This window comes from Oryx dammah, unplaced genomic scaffold, assembly GCF_014754425.2.
Source record: "Oryx dammah isolate SB20612 unplaced genomic scaffold, SCBI_Odam_1.1 HiC_scaffold_17, whole genome shotgun sequence".
Taxonomy (NCBI): Eukaryota; Metazoa; Chordata; class Mammalia; order Artiodactyla; family Bovidae; genus Oryx; species Oryx dammah.
Genome location: NW_024070201.1, coordinates 51415793 through 51438953, shown reverse-complemented (window position 1 = coordinate 51438953; position 23161 = coordinate 51415793). Strand labels below are relative to the sequence as shown.

The window sequence follows — 23161 nt, the reverse complement described above, 5'->3', positions numbered from 1 at the left end:
TGAGATGATGCTTGAAGTGCAAGATATTGCTAGGGATCAGGATCTGTGAAAGCACAGGAAAAGCAGGAAAAGGCAGAGGAAGAGGTCAAAGAAGCTTGACAAAGCCTCGGTCTATGTGGCAGGAGGACTAGAGCCTGTCAGAGCTGTCTCATGTTGGGCCTAAATAACTGGGCTTTTATTCCCTCACCTTGCTCAGTCACTGGACGACTATTAATGCCCTTAAAAACTTTCACTGGTGGGATGCAGAGGGAGGTGAGAGGGAGGTTAAAAAAAAAGAAAGAAAGAAAAAAGAAGAGGTTTCCACTGGATTTTCATAGCAAACAGCCCAAATTTCTTAGCATGACATGCAAAACCCCTTCACAATCTGACAGTCCCAGCCCCAAGGAACTTCTTGTCATTTCTGCAACTCAAACTATTTTCCATCTTCAGACCTTGGTATACGTAAGTACCTTCTCCAGGAAAGACCATCCCTCCCTTGCAGTAGAACAGGTACTAAATATTGTTAAATGAATGAATGAGAGAATCAACTTTCCCTGGGAAAGAGGGGGAAAGGGTAAGTAGTAGGATTAACAGTACTTTTGCTTGCTTAAATGACCATGGGTATGTAGTGCAGAGCAATGACCCAGGACCCCAGAAGTTTTGGTTGTATAGGTCCTAGATTTGTCACGCACTGACCTAATGGCCTTCACCCTCTTTACCTCCGGTCAATGTTCTACTCATCCTTGGAGATAGTTCAGATGTCAGGTCCTGTGTGAAGTGTTCTTCTCCTCCCTGGTCTGTCACAGCTCTTTATTCACACCGCTGTTACCATACCACAACGTTTACTCTCCTGATTTGTCCATCAGAATCCAGGGATGTTTCTGTATTTCCACCCCTTGATCCAGGGAGTGAATATTTTTGAATGACGTTGTACAGCCATAGACTGATAAATTAATTCCTCACCACACCCGTTGCCTTAATTTCCCCAAGTGCGAAACAGGCGCAGTGGAACTGCTTCCCCAGGGATGTGATTGGGGAAGAGCGGGGGACACTGAGGTTGCAGGCAGCCCGCATGCAGCCCAAGGGGCAGGAAGGTGGGGGGTGGAGACCGAGAGGAGGGGTTAGCGAGGAGTCGGGGGCGGGGCCCGGGGGCGGGCGGGGGCGGAGCGGCGAGAACGGGCCCCGGAGAGACGCTCGGAGAGGACCCGAGCGAACGCCGGCGATGGGCCCCGCGGCGCGGCTGGCGGCGCGGCTGGCGGCGCTGTTGGCGGTGCTGGCGCTCCGGGCAGGGGACCCGGCCGAGGTCGCGGCGCGCGGGGACACGTTCTCGGCGCTGACCAGTGTGGCGCGCGCCCTGGCGCCCGAGCGCCGGCTGCTGGGACTGCTGCGGCGCTACCTGCGCGGGGAGGAGGCGCGGCTGCGGGACCTGACCAGGTGAGGGCACGGGGGCGGGGTGTGAGCCGGAGAGACTGAGTCTCGGAGGACGGACGAGGCCCAGACTTTGTGCCGCAGGGTCGCGGGTAACTCAGGTTCGTGGTCTCCCTGCTGGGACTTCGGACGCGGTGTCCAACCCGGAGACCAAGGTACCGTGGCCCAGTGTGACTCCCCAGAGCCATCGTCATCCTGAGGGGCACCCCGAGACGCCGTGTCACACTGCGTAGGACCTGAGACTCCGTGCCTCGCACACCCTCAGTGGCACCCCCATCCAGCCTCACACCGCCAAGCTGGTCCGCTGTGGGGACGTGCGGTGGAGCGACTGTGGGGTGGAATAGAGCTTCACAAGGTTAAGCTGTGTGGGCCCCCAGGTTCTCTGTTACAGAGACACAGCGACCCTGAGAGAGTGAAACGGAGAGAATACGGTGACACTGGAGCCACACGTGTGTTGACCATGTGACCCGGGGAACTGATGTTTAATATGGGGGAGCATTCTGTGACTGTGTATGAGATTTACATGTCATTGTGACTGGGGGGCACGACCCTATGGATATCATGCCAAGTAATCGTCCAGGTCTCTATAGGAATAATGCTTCAGGTTTATTAGTTCATTCAATGTATATGTTTGAGTGTCTACTATGAACCAAGCACTGTTCCAGGCACTGGGGAGAGAATGGTGAACAAGAACCTACCGTGCCGTCTAAGAGCTTGGAGTCTGTAATATCATGATTGTTAATCTGAGATGTCTTCTCTCTACACACACATAAGAACTCTAAATACTATCACTGAGATGTATATGTGTATGAAAGTATTTGACAGCAGAAAAACAAAACCACTGGGCAAAACCATACTTGATGCTTGGAGATGCTGAGTATAGCACACACTAATAGATTCTCAGCCAATGTTGTTTTGCTATACAATCAACCAGAAAAACATCTACTTCTGCTTTATTGACTATGCCAAAGCCTTTGACTGTGTGGATCACAGCCAAACTGTGGAAAATTCTTAAAGAGATAGGAATACCAGACCATGTAACCTGACTCCTGAGAAATCTGTATGCAGGTCAAGAAGCAACAGTTAGAACTGGACATGAAACAACAGACTGGTTGCAAATTGGGAAAGGAGTACACAGAGGCTGTATATTGTCACCCTGCTTGTTTAACTTATATGCAGAGTACATCATGAGAAATGCTGGACTGGATGAAGCAAAAGCTGAAATCAAGATTGCTGGGAGAAATATCAATATGCAGATGACACCACACTTACAGCAGAAAGCGAAGAAGAACAAGCTGCTTGATGAAAGTGAAAGAGGAGAATGAAAAAGTTGGCTTAAAACTCAGCATTCAAAAACTAAGATCATGGCATCCGGTCCTATCACTTCATGGCAAGTAGATGGGGAAACGTTTCATTGGAAACAGTGAGAGACTTTATTTTTCTGGGCTCCAAAATCACTGCAGATGGTGACTGCAGCCATGAAATTATAAGATGCTTGCTCCTTGGAAGAAAAGTTATGACCAGCCTAGACAGCATATTAAAAAGCAGAAACATTCCTTTCCCAACAAAGGTCCGTCTAGTCAAAGCTATGGTTTTTCCAGTAGTCACGTGTGGATGTGAGAGTCGGACTATAAAGAAAGTTGAACGCCGAAGAACTGATGCTTTTGAACTGTGGTGTTGGAGAAGACTCTTGAGAGTCACCTGGACTGCAAGGAGATCCAACCAGTCCATCGTAAAGGAAATCAGTCCTGAATATTCATTGGAAGGACTGATGCTGAAGCTGAAACTCCAATCCTTTGTCCACCTGATGGGAAGAACTGACTCATTTGAAAAGACCCTGATGCTGGGAAAGACTGAAGGCAGGAGGAGAAGGGGACGACAGAGGATGAGATGGTTGGATGGCATCACCGACTCAATGGATGTGAGTTTGAGTAGACTCCAGGAATTGGTGATGAACAGGGAGGCCTGGCGTGCTGCAGTTCACGGGGTCGCAAAGAGTTGAACATGACTGAGCGGCTGAACTGAAACTGAAAGTACAATCAACAAACTCTACTGTAAGACTTGGAACACTGAGGCGCTGTAATCATGTACTGACTCTCTCAAACAATGAAAGATAAATGAGTGGATATAACACCATGGTATGAATATGTACTGTGCACCTTCTTTTGGGAAACTGAGAAACTCACAAAGTGAGAAATGGGTATAACCATATAGTTACTTGAATATTTGATGCTATGTTTATATCCTGGGACCCTCAGCTGAGCTGGGACAACAGAGGGTTATCTCACAGTTTGCTGCTTATAAAACTATGAGTGAGTGTATGTGGTGGTAATACTGCTTCCAGGGCATATGGGAAGAAGGTGTGAGGGCCACGATGGCTATGTGGGAGAGCCCATGTAGAAGAGAGTCAGTGATTGTGAGGAAGCATGTGCGAGAGATCTTGTTTGTTACTCAATGGTAACTGAATGATGATATAATTTGGTACGTGCTGTTAAGCATGTGGCTTGTATATAAGCAGTTGTATACCTGTTTAAATTTACTGTTAGTTTGATCTCACAAGCTAAGATCCCACAAGGTGCATGGTGTGGCCAAAAATAGCATGATAACACACACATACACACATACACACTATACAGTGTATATAAGTGTGTATTAATTATAATAATCTACTGTGCTCAGTTGCTTAGTTGTGTCTGACTCTTTGCGGCCCATGGACTATAGCCCGCCAGGCTCCTCTGCCTATGGAATTTTCCAGGCAAGAATACTGGAGTGGGGTGCCATTTCCTATTCCAGGGGATCTTCTTGATTCAGGGATAGAACTCAAGTCTCCTGCACGTCTCCCAAATTAGCAGGCGGATTCTTTACCACTAGTGACACCTCGGAAGCCCAATTATAACAATAAATGATAATTTTAATAATTCTTGTCACTCTTTGGAGTAGCATTGTTGCCTAGCATTCTGTGGACCCATATTTACAGAGTAAAATAATTTAATTTGGGGAATCCTTGATGGTCCAGTGGTTAGGACTCTGTACTTCCACTGGTGGGAGCCAGGATTCAATCCCTGATAGGGAGAACTAAGATCCCACAAGCCGCATGGTATGACCAAAAAAGAAAAAATTCATTTTGTTCTTAATCTGTATTCATTGGAGTCCAAGTTCATTGGTGGAAATAGAGGAGACTTCTTCCTTTGATTTGAGGCACCATCATGCTCCCTGCTACCCGTGTGCTTGTTCTCATTCTACTAATCTCTTTATTTGGGTGGCTCAGATTGAGATGGGGGTCAGAATCCTGATGCTAGGCTTAATAGGGAATAGAGTCAGAAGAGCGAGCTAGAGATGTTGATCAGAGTGGCTGGCGAGAACTCCCCCCTCCAACCTGCGTGCTGGTCTCCTTTACCATCTTCTCTCCATTGTCATTGTTACAAATTTGTCACAGTGGGAGGTCTTGCACAAACCTTATCTCATTTGATTCTCTCTCACACAGTGTTTTGAAATAGGTTTGTATGACTCTTTTAAGCAAATGAGAAATCATTGAAAAGTGTGAAAACTACAATTTAAGTACTGTAATCCAAGATTATAAAATCTAGTAAGTAGCAAGGACTTCCCTGGTGGCTCAGTGGTGAAGAATCCACCTGCAATGCTGGAGACACCAGTTCGATCCCAGGGTTGGGAAGATCCCCTGGAGCAGGAAGTGGCAACCCACTCCAGTATTCTTGCCTGGGAAATCTCGTGGTCAGAGGAACCTGGCAGGCTCCAGTCCATATGGTCACAGAGTCAGACGTGACTTAGTGACTAAACAACAGCAAAAAGTAAGTAGCAAAGCTGGGACTAGGACGCAGTTCCTTTGATTCTTTCTATCACGCTATAATGTCCCTACTGCTTGCTTTGTGTGATAAGCCAGGATGCTGACCAAGCCCCATAGCTGTTGAGGTTTAATGGGCAGCTGGAGTACATGGTGGTTAAGAGTCTGGATTCAGGAATGTAACGTTTGTTAGAATGCTTGGCTCTGACCTTGGGCAAGTTCCTTTACCTCTTTAAGAATTAGTCTCCTAATCTGTAAAATGAGGATAAAAATAGTACCTACCAACATGGTTTGTTGGAAGCATTAACTACCATATAAAGGAAAGTAGTAATTGCTCTACAAATGTTAATTCTTTATGATTGTTGTTTAAGACTTGCTGGTGAAGCTAGACACAACTTTTGGTTCTACACAGTAGCTAGGATTGTGAGAGCCCAGATAATAAAAAAGAATCAGAAAAATTCTAGAGTCTCTTTCCATATGACTTATGAACATTTAATTCCAGAAAGCTTAGTTTGATAACTTAGAGACTGTCTGTTCTCTAGTCACTGCTCTAAAACCTGGTGAAATATTTGCTTTTTAAAACAAGGATTCTGGCAGTTCCTGCTCATTTTCCTATACTTGCAATCTGGTGATCTAATGTAACTTGAGATGTTATTTTTAAGGGGCCTAAGTTGATATTCTTTGAATTTCTAGTTATAAATTAAGTATTTTTTGATATTGAAACTATACTCCTTACCCCAAATTGATGAATAAAAATTATACTAGTTACAATATATATAGCTATGTACTAATATAATATTGTGTATACTCATCATATAATATTTAGATAGTTAACCCCTAGCTTCTTTTGTTGTTGCAGTTTTTAAAAAGTACCAAGATTTAGAAAGTAGTATCATCAGCAATGACTTCTGTGCTGGGAATTAAGCATTCAGAATGTCTCAGAAGAACTGAGACAAAGCCATTTCTGAATTCCAAAGGAAAAACATATTGAATTAAAACAGCCCATGTATTGTGGTTGGGTAACCTGTCCCAGGCTATGTTTAATGCAGGGATTGAGTTGCAGCTTTTATGTGCAGATTCTTGAAGGAAAGGATCTGATTTTCCACTCTGAGCAGCATTTGTTAAAGCGAAAAAGCTGTTTAGGAAACCCTGAAGTTTGAATTCAGCGTCCAGTAACTTGGTCTCTAAAAACCAGCTATTGGCTTAGAGGCTGGGCACAGGGCCAACGTTTGGATTCCAAACCAGCCTCAGATATCAATTGATAGGTTTTTTCTTTTTTCTTTGTGTGACAGAAAGATGACGTACATGAACATTGAATTGAATTATGTTCTTCAGTAGAGATCAAACCTCTGTCCTAAATAAATTGACACCGTAATACAAAGTGGGATGTGAAGAGAACAAGGAGATGGTACCTTTGATTTTCACCCCTCTGTTATGCTTCCTTTGCACCTCAGTTTCCTCTGAGGCTTGTTATATTGGGTTGGCCAAAAAGTTCGTTTAGGTTTTGCAGTCAAGATGTTATTTTTTGGCCAACCAGATACATTAGGTCTCAAGCACCAGATGAGGAGTTTGTTTATTCGGTTGTGGAAAAGGTGATGGAAAGAAAGAACAGAATGGTTGGCCGAAAGCATCCTTAGAGATCTTCTAGACTAGACCAGGTTTACCGTTTTGTAGGAGAGGAAACTGAGGGATAGCTAGAGGCTGGATCAGGATACCTCTTACGTCTCCTCCCAGCTCCTCTCCATGCAACTGTCTTGTAAAATCCCTGCCACTCAGCCTCAGTTGTCCCTGGACACTTACCCTTCAGTCTGAACTCAAGCCTGAGTCTCTGCTTGTATTTTCGTCTAGCAGTGGAATATCTTTCACTAAGTAGTTCCATATGGAGCTGAAGCAGAAAATAATGGGTATTAAAAAAAAGTCCCACACCCTGGAGGCTGGTTTAGTTTTAAAACCCTTGAGTAGGTTTAATTTTAAAACCCCCCTGTCTTGGGGATCAGAGATATCCTGGGACTTAACAGGCTTCCTGTTTCCTCCCTGGGGCACCCAGGAGCAGAATATTTTTCTTAGTTTATGCTTGAATTGAATATTTGGCTCACTAGAAGCATCTCTACCCAAAGCAACTATTCTGTTTCAGGCTGTGTTTATAGTTGAGGCCTCACCCTTGAGAAATCCTTAAGTCAGACTGTTTCAAGGGATTGAAATCCTGCACCTTCCCCCCACCCCACCGCTCCCTCTATTCCTCACTTCCATCCTTTTCCACTCACTGAAGTCCTCCACTCTGGCCAGAAAATTCTTCTATTCTAACATGCTCTTCATACATTCACTTTGAACCACAGACACTTTTTCTTTTATTTCTATTGTTGTTATTGTATTGTTTTTGAAAATAATGTTTAAAACAAAGGGAAAAAGTCTTAGAGGGCAGAACTAGAACTCTTAAGTCTGCCTTAATGTAACTAATAAGTTTCAATAATATAAATCCCAGTAGGGAATTAGAAATGGGATAACCATAGTATGCCAGGAAAGTAAACAGTTATCTCTTAATTGTATGAACACACTTATAGGACATTGAGGAGGAGAGAAATTGATGAAAAAGATGATCACTTCTGGCCCCTACATTTCTGCCCCTTTACTGCAAACGTTGGTAAACCAGAAAGGTTGGAAGCGTGCTGAATAACCCACCTGTTCATTCCCCATTACAATCTTCACCAGTTTCTGTATGATTTGCTTCCTAAATATCTCTCTTGAAACCATTCCATTCTCTGCCCCCACTGTCACTGTTTTGGTTCAGACTGTCCTATCTCTTACTTACAGCTTTGAAATGGCCTCCTAACTGGTCTTTCTGCTCTGGTAGTAACCCTGCCACTTCTAACCCCTTCTCCTCACTCTCTCACAGATTTATACATGTAACATCATAGTCCATCCCACTCTCACTTAAAATTTTTGCTACTCCTCATTGCACTCAGGGAAGAACCCAGATTTCTCAGCAAGGTCTATGAGTTACTCCTTGCTTCTCCAGTCTAGTCTCCCCATCCTCCTAATACACTGCGTGCTCCAGCAATACTCAACAGTTTGTAATTTCCCCACTGCTTCTCTCTGTACTTTTACACATGTTGAACTGTCTCTGCCTTCCTGGAAGGAGACCTCCTTCTCCCTTCCTCATTATTTGCTTTTACCCATCAGGTCTCAGTTTGTTATCTCCTCTGTGATACTTACTGTGATCTGCTCTGGCAGATCTGTGTACTTTCCTCTAAGCTTTGTTCTTAAATCTGGGGTTGCATCTGTAATGTAATTATTTGTAATCTCAAATGTTTTGAGATCAAGGTTTTTGTCTTCAAAATTTTGCATCTAGCTCATAGAAGAATATATTTCATTCATTCTTTCATAGAAATATATACTGAACTTAGGAAAAGGGTGATAAGAGGAAATTCCCTGGTGGTCCAATGGTTAAGACTCGGTAGTACTTTCACTGATGTGGCCCAGGTTCAGTTTCTGGTTCAGGAACTAAGATCCCACACACTGTACAATGTGGCCAAAAAAAGTGATGAGAAATCAGCTATTTTCTTGTTCATGAAATTCTTGATCATTGGACCTTGTCTTGCCTTTTTATCCCCAGCTTCCAGCATGGAGTTTGACTTCTAGCAAGTGACTTACTGAATGATTAAATATATATGTCAAGCCTCTGCGCCTTTGGATACATTGGTCCCTGTTGGCTCAAAAAACCCATTCTCCTCCCTTCTTTGTTCTGACTCCATGGGAAACAGTATGGCAAAATCAGTCAAGAACCCCAGCTTCAGAGTCAGCCAGGCTTCAGTTCATTCCTGGCTTTGTTGTCTTCCAGCAGCATAGCCTTGTCCTCAGTTTCCTCTTCTGTAAAATGTGCATGATAATATCTATTCTGAGCATTTGGGGCAGGGGGAATTAAATGAGACAATATGTTTAAAACACTTAACAGGATGCCTAGTAATGGTAAGGGCTCAATAAGTAGTAGCTACGCAAAGAGTCGGACACGACTGAGCGACTGAACTGAACTGAACTGATCAATATTTTAACCAGTCCTTCCAAACTCCGATTAGGTGCTGAATCCTCTGTAAAGTCCTCCCTTACAGCTTCTAACTCCCACCTGGGTCAGGTGCCCTGCTTACAGATTGCCAGAGCGTTTCATAGCATTATATGCTCTCTTCTCTCATAGCACATACCACAGTTATCGTAATTAATTCAACAATGTTTTTTAAGCTTCTATCAGATTCTAAGTTTTGATTATAGAATAATAAGAGAAAAAAAGATTTTCTTATTTGTAACCTCCTAGAGAGCTCCACCCTCTCTTGCCTTTGGGTCTCGAGCATCTAGCATGATGCCTGACATATAGTGATTGACCAATGGAGACTGACTTGAATGAACAAATGAGTGGACCTACTTTTGTTGTGTTGATAGTTTTCATCCTCTTTGTTCATGTTGCTTAGAATATTACATGAGTCTCAAGGGGTTCAGCATTTCATTTTTAGCTACTCTAATTGTGCCTTCACTTGGTAGAGCGCTTGTATCAGTGGGTGAGGTCATTCTACTCCTCTCTTTCAGATTCTATCACAAGGTGCTATCTTTACATGAAGACTCAGCAACCCCTGTGTCTAACCCTCTGCTTGCATTTACTCTCATCAAACGCCTACAGTCTGACTGGAAGAATGTGGTACATAGTCTGGAGGCCAGTGAGAACATCCGAGGTAATGAGGAGGAGGGCTGGAGGGTAAGAGAAGATTCTATCTCCTGACTCAGTGGAAAGGAGAGAGATTCTGATGGGATGTGATGAAGGATAATGAAGTGGGTAGGTATTACTTGATCTCCTTAGCTCTGTTGCAAAGAACTAGGTTCTTTTGTTAATATGTTTATGCAATTATAATTATAAAGCAATTTGATATCCATTATCTCATTTTAAAGAACACTTTTTTGGCTAAACTGCATGGCATATGGGATCTTAGTTCCCTGACTAGGGAGTGAACCCATGTCCCCTGAAGTGGAAGCGTGGAGTCCTAACCGCTAGACTGCCAGGGAAGTGCCTCCATTATCTCATTTGATCTTCACTCCAATCCTGTAAAGAACTATAGATTATATCATCCCATTTACATATGTGTAAAAGTGATGTTGTCTATTAATTTCTGTTTTATTAAGTTGCCACTACAGTCTTATCTGTAGTAAGATCAGTTTCCTAATTTACTCTACTTTGTACTTGAAAGGCTTCCCCTGGGGCTCAGCTAGTATAGAATCTGCCTGCAATGCTGGAGACCTGGGTTCGATCCCTGGGTTGGAAAGATCCACTGGAGAAGGGAAAGGCTAACCCACTCCAGTATTCTGGCCTGGAGAATTCCACGGACTGTATAGTCCATGGGGTCTCAAAGAGTCGAACACGACTGAGCAACTTTCATTTTCATAATTGAAGAAGTTTGTCAACTTTGGGGAAGTTAAGAAGAAGAAAAGTTTTCCCCTCAAAAGGCAAGACTCCTGGAGACAGAATGGAACAACATGATAAAGATGCTTAGTTTTCACTCTGAAATGTTTATTCCTCATTCAGAAGATTTTATTACCCTGGGAACAAAATCAGATAAAACATTATCTTTGCTCATGAAAATATTACAAGCTTAGTGATTATAGTAATTAAGCTGATGATGCCTCGCTGTATCAGACGCTCACCGCCTGTTTTTTGAGTGATGGATTGACCCTTTCGTGACCTCCACAGCTCTCAAGGATGGTTATGAGAGGGTGGAGCAGGACCTGCCAGCCTTTGAGGACCTCGAGGGAGCAGCAAGGGCCCTGATGCGGCTGCAGGACGTGTACATGCTCAATGTGAAGGGACTTGCCCGAGGCGTCTTCCAGAGAGTCACAGGCTCTGCTGTCACTGACTTGTATAGTCCCAGGCGACTTTTCTCCCTCACCGGGGATGACTGCTTCCAAGTTGGCAAGGTAATGGTATTCAGAGAGAGGGCAGATTGCTCAGCTCTCTTTCTAGGGGATAAATCACTCTACTCTGATTGCTGTTATTAATACATATTTCTAATCCTGTCAGCAAAATTAGAAATTGGGCATTATCTCTATTTTCAGATGAGATGAAGAAACTGAGGTTCAGAGAGGGTAAATGACTTGCCTAAGGTTACACAAGTTTAAGTAGAACTAAATTTTGAACCTGTGTCTTTTAACTCTGAATCCCATGCTGACTCCATAATAGCTAGTGTAATTACATACTTAAGACACTCTTGAGAGTGAAGGAAGTGTTATTAGCCAGGCTGACAGACATAAAATGGGACTATCTTGGGCAAAATGGCCCTTTGGTCACCATAACCATAGCACTCCACCAGTAGATGGACACCCAAGTGGAAAGGAGAAGCAAGGTCAAAGGATGTGGGAAAGGAAAGGAGATGGTAATGTGAAGGTAAGCTCACAGAAACTCAGCCTCCTGGGGCTTTATGAAATCCCTTGCAACATTTCCTAGCCACTTAGAGATACTAAATTAAAGTAGTGTCAAAAAACAAACCATTTGGGAATTCCCTGGTGATCCAGTGGTTAGGATTCCATGCTTCCACTGCAAAGGGCATGAGTTCAATCCCTGGTCAGGGAACTAAGATCCCACAAGCCAAGTGATGCAGCCAGAACTAACCCCACATTGCTATAAAATTGTTTGAGAAAATAGACTTTAGGAACCTTCCATATGAGATATTTAACTGATCTTTGTTCAGAAGTTTTGAGTACACTTGAGGTTATTTTACAATATATTCTTTGTTAGCCTTTGCCCAGGATGTAATGGAGTAAATCCTTTTTAATTTTGAAGATGCATATTGCAGGAAAGTGAATTTTCCCCAGCCCCTGCAGTATTTGTTAGCCAATCTGAGAGTGGGCCTCATGTGTCCTAAATCCAAGTTTTAAGACTACATCCTCCAAATTAACACAGAGTGGGTTGCCCTAAGCCTCTCCATGTATAACTTTTCCTTTTCTGAGATCCTAATAGAATCAAGCTCAATCATCATGTTCATGGCTAATTTAAAATGAAGTCAGTTAAAACAGTTCCATATATGGTACCAATATATGCTTCCTTAGTGAGGCTTTTCTGAGACTAAAACCATATGTTGAAAATTCAGTTAAGTCATTTCCTGAAAGTCTCACTGACAATCATCATTTCTGTATTTACTTATTTTGAAATATAAAACATTTCAAATATAAGAAAAATACACATAAATAAGCAATTTTATCTATAATTGAAATGAATATGTTCAAATTTTGCTGTATTTGTTTCAGATTTTTTTTCCAGATTTTTAAAAAAGAATGTAAAGATAGCCAAACACCCACTCCTTTTCCTTCTCACCACCCCAACCCTTTCTATTCTCCCCTTGCCCAGGTACCAAGTGACCACTGTCCCAAACCAAATAGTAAGTGCTCTTGAGTCACTTAGTACCTTGGATCTGTGACATTTTATCCACGTTGCTGCATTTATCAGTTTAGTTCAGTTGCTCAGTCGTGTCCGACTCTGCAACGCCATAGACTGCAGCACGCCATGGACTGCAGTATTTTCATTCCTTTCTATTGCTGAATAGTATTCGGTTGTTTGAATATACCACAAACTGTTTATCAGTCTCATGTTGATGGATTCTTAGATTTGTTTCCAGCATCAGCTGGAATAACGCTGCTGCTTTATTGATGTGTCTTTCTGTGGACATTTGTGTTCATTTCTCTTGGTTAAATACCTGGGTTGAAGAATAAACGTGGATAATTATTAACATGTAGACAAGTCTGTTTTATCTACATGCCCTCAATTCCCTCCTCTACTGATTATTTTAAAGCAGATCAGTCTTTTCTTCTGAAATGCTTAATTGTCTAGTTCTTCTGTTCCACTGCTGTGTCAGTTGACTCTTGCTCATGGTCTGTTATTTCCTGACATAGTTTATCATGTTTGATTGTGAGCTTATTTTTAGCAGGATTCCTCCCCCACCCCTCAAATAGAGTCTTTCTGCCCAGAATTGTGGGAATATCCCTTCATAGAGTTTTGGGTTTTCTTCTTTCAGGTACTCTGTGGTATCACTAGCCTTTGAGTCCTTTCTTTTTCCCCCTCAACATTACATCCCCATGACTTATTTATTTTATAACTGGAAGTTAATACCCTTTGACCCCCATCATTCATTTCACCAGCCCCCTACCCTGGCCTCTGGTAAGCAATCTGGTTCCTATATTTACGGGCTTGGGGGTTTTTGTTTCTGCTTTTTTTGTTTAAGATTTTATATGTAAGTGAAATCATATGGAATTTGTCTTTCTCTGTCTTATTTCATTTAGCATAATGCTTCAAGGTATATCCATGTTGTCACAAATGGCAAGATTTCATTCTTTTTAATGGTTGAATTATCTGTGTGTGTGTGTATCATCTTATTCATTTCATTCATCTATTGATGAACACTTAGGTTGTTTCCATTATCTATTTCTCTGAATTGAAACCAGACAGAAACAAACCAACTTTCTTGTCTCCTTGTGGCAGTGGATAGATTATTTTTCTGGTCAATTCTTTCCCTTAAAGTGTAGTTTTTCATGGGTTTCTGTTTTATGAGTGTGTCTTAAATCCAGTTTTTAAGTTTTTTGAGGTCTACAAAACGCTCATGTACTGTCCTCTGGGCATTATAACCTCAGACTACTAAGTACGGAGGTTACTAGGACTAACACCCACCCCATCCCAGGCAGCTTCAGCATTTGCTCATCAGCTTGTTACTTGGATTTTCAGCTTCTCTTTTATTTCTGGTACTTGGATATTTCCCAATCTTTCTAGAAAATATATGATTAAATACTTTCTATATTTTATTCAAAATTTCTAAGTCTTTGTGGTTAAGGATGGATTCCAGTTACCTGTCTACCTGACTTAAATAAATTGTTAACTTAGCAGGAAAAGTTCAGTCAATTTTTGGTTATTCTTCAAATTAATATTTTTCAAATAGGAAACTTAAGGACCAGAAAGATAACACAGCAGGCTAATGGCAGATGGGGATAGGAATGGACTTGCTGTTTGGGCAGCAGAATTGCAGTATCTCCAGGTTCTGCTGTTTTTCTGCCTGTGGGGAATTATGCCTAAATTAGATCAATTTGCAAGAGGCATTCCAAATCTGTGACTCTGTAATTCCATGCTGTTTCTGACATCAATTTCCAGGAAATTCCACCTGCAGGTCTGGTATTCTAGTTAACTGTAAGCTCATAGGAGACAGGAGCTATGTCTAGTACATGTTGCCATAGTCCCCGTTTTCTGACATTTAACAAGCTATGAGAGCTATTCACTGAGCTCTCATAGCATTCCAGTGTCCACCTTCATTAAGGTGTCTAATGCATTATATCACAGTTACTGGTTTACTCATGTGCCCCTTGGTTGATTGCAAGCTCTTTAAGGGCAGGAATCTCCAGATACATTATAAATACAGTAAATAATAAATATAAATGCATTTAATTCATTAGTCACATTGATCCCAACAATATCTTCCTAAAAACATGACAGTCACAACTCTAATTAGTGAAGCCCATATAGCCTTTTTATGTTTATTCCCTGCTTCGCTTTGCCTTAGACTATAGTCACAATATACTACTTGAACACATTCTTGATTTTGGCTTCTGTTTTTACCATTCCCTCATCATAAAATGCCTTTCATCCCAATCTCTGCTCATTGAAATTCTTTTCCTTGTTTAAGGAAGACTCGGATGGCATTTTTTTCTTAAGTTCTATATTTTTTATTGGAGTATAACTTCCATGGTAGCTCAGACAGTAAAGCATCTGCCTACAATGTGTGAGACCCAGGTTCAATCCCTGGGTTGGGAAGATCTCTGGAGAAGGAAATGGCAACCTACTCCAGTACTCTTGCCTGGAAAATCCCATGGATGGAGGATTGTGGTAGACTACAGTCCAAGGGGTCACAAAGAGTGGGACACGACTGAGTGACTTCACTTTATTGGAATATAGTTGATTTACAGTGTTGTGCTATTTTCTTCTGTACAGCAAATGAATCAGTTATACATACATATATCCATTCTTCAGGTGGCACTTCTTCCATGAAGCTTGCTGAGATTCTCAAGTCTCCTCCTTTCTTTATGCCTCCACAGCAAGTCATACATATTTCTTTCAAGTAATCGTGCCATTCTGCTCAGTATTCTAGTTATTTCAGTTCATATTTCTCACCTCCCATTTTTGGCTGTGCTGAGTCTTTGTTGCTGCACCTGGGCTCTCTCTAGTTGTGACGAGTGGGGGCTACTCTCTGGCGTGCAGACCCCTCATTGCAGTGGCCTCCCAGGTAGTGCAGTGGTAAAGAGTGTGCCTGTGTAAGAGACGCAGGTTCGATCCCTGGGTCAGGAAGATCCCCTGGGGTAGGAAATGGCAACCCACCCTGGTATTCTTGCCTGGGAAATTCCATGGGCAGAGGAGACTGGGGGGCTACAGCCCATGGGGTTGCAAAGAATTGGACGCGACTAAGCGCACACGCACCCTTGTTGCAAGGCATGGGCTCTGGAGCATGTGGGCTTCAGTAGGTGCAGCTTATGGGCTCCAGAGCCTGGGCTTGGCAGCTGTGGCTCATTGGCTCAGCTGCTCCTCAACGTGTGGAGTCCTTCCAGACCAGGGACAGGGCCGTGTCCCCTGCATTGGCAGGCTGGCTCTTAACCACTGGACTATCAAGGAAGTACAATATAAATGTTTTAAATGTGAGAACACTTCAGTATTCTCCACACCTAGTTACATTGTCTTGTATGTAATAGATGCTTAGCATATTTAACTTAAATGAGTTGGAAAGAAGACTTGCCTTCTTGGGTTTCAAAGGCCTCTCAAATTTTGCATTATTTCCTTTCTCTACCTGTGGACTCAACTTTAGTGATGGTACTTACGTTCCCTGCAGGTGGCCTATGACATGGGGGATTACTACCATGCCATTCCATGGCTGGAGGAGGCCGTCAGTCTCTTCCGAGGCTCTTATGGAGACTGGAAGACAGAGGATGAGGCAAGTCTTGAGGATGCCTTGGATCACCTGGCCTTCGCCTATTTCCAGGTAGGGGAGTAAGCAAGAGACCCACTCCTTTCATCACAGTAAGCATAATGCTTTATATCTGCTTTACCACTTTTTCAGCATTTTCATGTCTCTTAATTTATTTCATTTTCCCAGCAGGACTGAATGTGTCAGGCAGGGCAGTTTTTTTATTATTCCCATATTTCTCATGTGAGTAAGCTGAATCTCCAAAAGAATTCCTAACTTGTTACAAAGTTCACAGAGGTCAGATTAGAGCCTGAGTCTATTTATTTCTTCCCCAGTACTCTTTGCAATGCGCTGACTACTTTAAAATCATCATCTCCAATGTAGGAGGTGGTTTCTCACCTGTATCAGCAGCAGCTGCATTTACAAATGTTCAGTGGCTTCATAGTCAATGCAGGTCACTCTTCTGCGCTCTCAACAATTCATAACTCTCGCCATGAAATTGCCAATGTGAAGGAAGAAGTTTGATTGCTATCTTCTCCCATCTACTGTCAAGTCCAACTGTGACATGAATCGTGTCCAGATACAGAGCTGGTGTCATTGGTCCAGAGCGTCAGCTCATTGCCTCCTGTAGGTGTTGATTTTCATTGACACCAATGACCTGTGATCTGTTGTGTCCCTCATGAAAGCTCATATCTCTTCTTGTGGGAGCTGCCATCCTAACCCCACGTCCCCCAGAGTTGTACAGTCTTTAAGAATAGGCTGGAAAAATCACTACAGAGTCAGTTCCCTAGAGTTTCCAGAACTAATAAACCATTTCTGCTCCACACATTCCTTTTTCTTTCCCCCTTTTCCTGAGAAAGGGAGGAGGATGTGGGTGGTCCAAACCTGTGTTTTGCTGCCAAAACAGATGTATTCTCAGTGCTGCAAATGGTCCTTTTCGTCTCATAGAAGTTCCTGGCTCTTTGTTGTAAAACTTTCCAAGGTGCTCGTCCTATCTCTCCTGCTTAATTGCTATTAAAGCTGAAATAGAGTCACTGTGATACAATAAAGGGTGAGAAGTAATTAAATTTTAACAGAAGAAAATGGAGAATTGATATGGAGACTCAGAGAAGATAAACTAAAGCAGCCCATTCTGAAAGATAGAGTTTTAGATACAATGTCTAATAGTTTTGGTTTTTTTCCCCCTATGATAACTTAGATTTCTCCTCTTCTCACTTGTAAACTCTCCCATCCTACAGTTGTGGTTTGTCTGGTAACTATTATTCATCTTACCAGGTGTAGCTCAAATGTCTCCTATTTTGTGAAGCCTTCTTTAATTCTCTTTAGACCCCTCAGACTCTCCTTCTTTGTGCTCTTATAGTGTGTGTGTGTGTGTGTGTGTGTGTGTGTGTGTTTATACCACAATAGTAAAACACATTGGTATTGTCTTATAGGCAATTTCTGGTCCCCTTTTTACCACTAGTAAATTAGGGGTGAATGTTCCTCATGGATCTTTCATTATCATATAAAATTGTGTATCTGTATACACCACAAAAAGTATATCATATTATATGTAGTACTATTGTTTAATACATTTTCAGGATATGTTTTAGTAAAAAGTCATTTCAGTAACTACAAATAATGAGAAACAGTGTGTAGTAACTAAACTATAGGCTCTGAAGTCAGGCAGACCTAGGTTCAAGTTCTGTGAAAACTTGGGTAACTTACTTAACCTCCCTAGACCTTAATTTTGTTTCTTTTTGTTTTAAAGCTTCAGTTTTCCTCTGTGATCAGACTTTTCCTCTTTCTTCTTTTTTAAAAAAATACTTATTTACTTTTATTTATGTGTTTATTTGGCTGCATTGGGTTTTATGTTTTATTTTTTGCATTGGGTTTTAATTGCTGGACTTGGGATCTTTGGTGCACAGGCTCAGTAGTTACAGCCCATGGGCTTAGTTGCTCTGCAGCATGTGGGATCTTAGATCCCCGACCAGGGATCAAACTTGTGTCCCGTGCATTGGAAGGCAGATTCTTAACCACTGGACTACCAGGAAAGTCCCTAATTTTCTTATCTTTAAAGAAGAATAATAATGATAGTGTGGGAGTGTGGAAATAATTTTCCCCATAACCTGAGTTTTTGGCTGAGCTCTCCCTGTAATATAAGACAGATTAATAAGAGGAACAATAAACTTATGTTAACTAACATGTAGCAACAGTTAGAACTGGACATGGAACAACAGACTGGTTCCAAATAGGAAAAGGAGTACATCAAGGCTGTATATTGTCACCCTGCTTATTTAACTTATATGCAGAGTACATCGTGAGAAACGCTGGACTGGAAGAAGCACAAGCTGGAATCAAGATTGCCGGGAGAAATATCAAGAACCTCAGATATGCAGATGCCACCACCCTTTTGGCAGAAAGTGAAGAGGAACTCAAAAGCCTCTTGATGAAAGTGAAAGAGGAGAGTGAAAAAGTTGGCTTAAAGCTCAACATTCAGAAACGAAGATCATGGCATCCGGTCCCATCACTTCATGGGAAATAGATGGGGAAACAGTGGAAACAGTGTCAGACTTTATTTTTTGGGCTCCAAAATCACTGCAGATGGTGACTGTAGCCATGAAATTAAAAGACGCTTACTCCTTGGAAGGAAAGCTATGATCAACCTAGATAGTATATTCAAAAGCAGAGACATTACTTTGCCGACTAAGGTCCGTCTAGTCAAGGCTATGGTTTTTCCAGTGGTCATGTATGGATGTGAGAGTTGGACTGTGAAGTGGGCTGAGTGCCGAAGAATTGATGCTTTTGAACTGTGGTGTTGGAGAAGACTCTTGAGAGTCCCTTGGACTGCAAGGAGATCCAACCAGTCCATTTTGAAGGAGATCAACCCTGGGATTTCTTTGGAAGGAAAGATGCTAAAGCTGAAACTCCAGTACTTTGGCCACCTCATGCGAAGAGTTGACTCACTGGAAAAGACTCTGATGCTGGGAGGGATTGGGGGCAGGAGGAGAAGGGGACAACAGAGGATGAGATGGTTGGATGGCATCACTGACTCAATGGACGTGAGTCTGAGTGAACTCCAGGAGTTGGTGATGGACAGGGAGGCCTGGCGTGCTGCAATTCATGGGGTCACAAAGAGTCGGACACGACTGAGCAACTGAACTGAACTGAACTGAACTGATACCTCCTGTAGACATGGGAGATACTGGGGGGCAAGGGATGAGTAACTCTCTGAGAGGATCTAAACCTTCATCTTAAATATGATGTATCCAGCTAAAGACAGAAGGAAAGGTATGGGGGAGTCAGTTCTGGGAGGTGACCAGACCAAGCAAGCAAGAGTAAGGCTGTTAGGTACCAATAGATTTAGGGTGCTTTCTCCATTGGTAAGATTTTCTTGTGATGCAGAGTCATCCTTCTCTTTCAGGTACACAGGGGAGATAACCCTCACAAAAGGAGATTTCCATTGTAAATATAAATTTCCCTTATGAAAGCATAGTTTCTACTCTGGTTTAAAAAACTTCTCCTGTATCTCTGATGTTTCTCAAAATAATTAGCTCAAAATAATCCTTATGCCAAAGAAGCATATTTGGGGATGGCATATTCTGCTACCCTTTGTTGACTTAAAAAAATGCACAATGTGAGAGTTGTGCATCAGGTTTTATTTGGGGCAAAATGAGGACTGTAGCCCAGGAGACAGCACCTCAGATAGCTCTGAGAAACTGCTCCAAAGAGGTTAGGGGGAAGATCAGTATATATGTGATTTTAGTGAAAGGGGAGTGCATGCAATCAAACACATTTTTTTTTTTTTTTTTGCAGAAAGTTTCTGTTAGTCTTGAGGAGCAGTTGTTACCATGAAAATTTTTAGTGCTTTTCTAGATATGAGGAAATATAAGAATTGGGCTTATAAAATCAGCTTCTGAAAATATCTATCTATATGAAGACCTGTTCTGCCAGTTTTTCCCAATGCGCAGAGTGCCTCATTTCTGCTCTCCACCTTGAACTGTTTTCAGGGGGGTGTTGAAAGCCAGTAGTTGCTGCAGCTCGTGATTTAATCCTTGTGGATGTAGATGGAAGTGCCCGTGGCAAGTGCCAGTTTGTAGTTGGCACCTTCAGCGCTCACCTCAAAGGGTTGGCATGAGGATTAAATGAGCTAATACATGTAAAACCCTTAACCCATTCATAGCACATATGTTCTCAGTAAATGTAAGCTATCTTTACTATATACACAAGTGTGTGTTCTGCTTTTTCATTGAACATTATTTACTATACACATTTCCAGAGAAATTTAACTGGGATATCAAAAGTAGCTCTAACTGTTCTTGATAAAACATAATTTTATCTCCTGATAAAGCCCTTGAGTTTTAAAAATATATAAAATTAATATTTTAGCTTTCTTCATCTCAAAGGGTGTGAAAATCTATAACCCTGAGTTAATATCTGACATTATATTAGTAGATTAATTAACTACCTGTCTGTTAAGTACAGAACAGAATAATTCATGATATTAATTAATTAGAAACAATCTATATGCCTAACAGTGGTGGAATGGTGAGATTGTGATGGAGCTTCTGGATGGAGTGATATGCAGCCATTAAAAATGCTATCTCTCTTGTACACACATGTTCGTAGCAGCACTGTTCACAACCGCCAGTAGGTGGAAGCTTTCCAAGTATCCATCAGTGGGTGAATGGACAAGAAAAATGTAATGCATATATGTACAGTGGAATACCATTCAGTCTTTAAAAAGAGGGAAATTCTAACACATGCTACCACATAAGTGAAACTTGAGGACATTATGCTAAGTGAAACCAGTCACAAAAAGACAAGTATAGTTTGATTCCATTTATATGGGATTTCTAGAAGAGTCAGTAGAGACAGAATGTAGAGTGATGGTTACCGGGGGCAGGGGGGGAGGAGATAATTGAGAGTTGTTTATGAGTAGAGTTTGTTTTGCAAGATGAGAAAACTCTGGAGGTCATTTGTACAACAGTGTGAATATATTTAGTACTACTGACCTGTACACTTGGAAATGATTAAGATGGTAAATTTATGTTTACCACAGTGAAAAGTACTAATTAAAAAATGCTGTTTCTGAGGACTATGTAAAAATATAGAAAGTACTCCTGATTACACTGTAAAGGGAAACAATCAGGATATGAAAATGTGTAATAAATATGACTGTAACTGTGTACACCGTATGTATTGTTCCAAAGTTTTTGAAATGTCTGGGTTTCAGTGGAACCTTTACCCCCATTTCTCATATGTTTTATAGTGTCCTTCTTCTTGCTTTTATCATTAAAAATGCATTTTTTTAACATGCAAAAGCGAAATGATCAAAAGGAAATACAGGTCTAGTGACTTATCATCATTTCACAGCACCCAGAGCAGGATGACAGCCCATCTGCCCTGAGTTCTGTTCCCCAGACTTGTCTAGAAAGCCTGTGTTTACTTTCAACGGTGTGTAGCCCAAGGTTGAATGGCTGCAGGGAGAGTCATTGCTATGCAGTGGGAATGGTTCAGGTTTAGCTCTTTCTTTTTCTTCCTCTCACTAACTTTGTGGATTCTCACAAGTTCTGAACCTGGAGAACACATCATATTCTTAGTAGGATTGTTGCAGTTCCATATTAACATTTACTAATAAAATATACCAAAATAACAACACCCTACAATTACACAGTTTTGCATGCTTTGAAAGATTTGAGGGAATTTTAAGAAAGTTTATTTTTATTTATTTTTCTCCCTTCCCTGGTAAGGGTGGTAATAAGTCATTTGTAAATGAGGAAACTGAGGAGACCTGATTTGCATCAGGGCTACAAATCCTGAATTAGGACAGAGAACCTCTACATTTTAGTCTGCAGCTCATTTCAGTGAGTCTTACTATCTTCTATTGGTAAGCTTATTTTAGAGTTTTTTTTTAATCCATTTAATGGTTCGTTAGGGGAGATATCCTCAGTGCCATTAACTCACTCTTTTCCTTTTCTTTCTTTTTTTACAGGCAGGAAATGTTTTGTGTGCCCTCAACCTTTCCCGGGAGTTTCTTCTGTACAGTACGTAATGATAAAAGATAACCACAGGTCAGACCTGTGGGAAATCCCTCTTGCTCTTGGCCTTTCATCCCAACAAATGAAGTATAGCTGTCTATTTTTATTTTTCGAATTTCATAATCCAAGGCACATTTCTAATTTTTTATTAAATCTTAACATACTGTTCAGTGCAGCAGGGGGAGTTTTTAAGTTCATTGGAAGTGCTAAGAAAAAGATACCAGCGTGTGCCTTCCTCCTCCACCCCTATTGAGTCATACGTATTAGTGTTGCTTCAGTGGGGAACAAGTCCTAGGTTGGGAGCCAGTTTCTTCAGGGACATTTGAAGATCCAGGTTTGGGGAATAGACCTGGGAACGAGTGCAATCAATGAGAGCTGTGTGTGCAAGAAGGAGAGCGACTCAGCAGGGTTGTTCACTTTGGCTGCTCACAGAAAGATAGCAATTCTTCTCTTTTTACTGGAGCTCACTTTGCTATGCAAGCCTCCTGCCCAGCTGGCCACAGAGTTCAGCTTCAACCCTCTCAGGCAGCGTTTCACCAGAGTTAAACTGGGAGAGAGATTTGCTAACTTAACTCTGCTTAGATATTTTTCCTTAAAATTTTGGTGATAGAGGGCTTCCCAGGTTTTCTTTTAATAAGATGGATGCTAAAAGATAGGTACGTGTTACAGATATGTGTATATACAGATATGTATATGTATCAGATATGTTAAGATACGTAATAACCATTCACAAAATTAGGTTGGCCAAAAAGGTTGTTAAAACCCCAAACTTTTTGGCCAACTCAGTATTTATGATGTATTTCCTGTAGGACTTCACAAAAATATGTATCACTTTTTAATGAATACATTTAGTAACGTTATTCCTTTCTGATAGTTTGGCCAACAGTAGGATAAGGCAGTAGCTGTGTGGTCTGGAAACATGTGGACTGTTAGCGGTACAGACAAAGTGGTAACCCAGCCCCTCTATT

At 41.7% G+C, this 23161-nt stretch overlaps 1 protein-coding gene across 5 annotated transcripts in view; it reads left to right on the top strand.

Moving 5' to 3' along the window:
* The first annotated feature begins 1194 nt into the window (after window positions 1–1194).
* Window positions 1195–23161, top strand: part of P4HA3 (prolyl 4-hydroxylase subunit alpha 3) — a 41516-nt gene continuing 19549 nt past the window's right edge. For 4 of the 5 annotated variants that reach the window (XR_005724202.1, XM_040258830.1, XM_040258829.1 and 1 more), the window contains exons 1-5: window positions 1195–1413; window positions 9785–9927; window positions 10938–11161; window positions 16099–16248; window positions 22148–22199. Coding sequence is in view for 4 of the 5 variants with exons in the window: in XM_040258830.1 (XP_040114764.1) it covers window positions 1202–1413; window positions 9785–9927; window positions 10938–11161; window positions 16099–16248; window positions 22148–22199 (781 nt within the window). In the remaining variant the exon portion in view is untranslated. The other variant, XM_040258832.1, reaches the window with a different exon arrangement.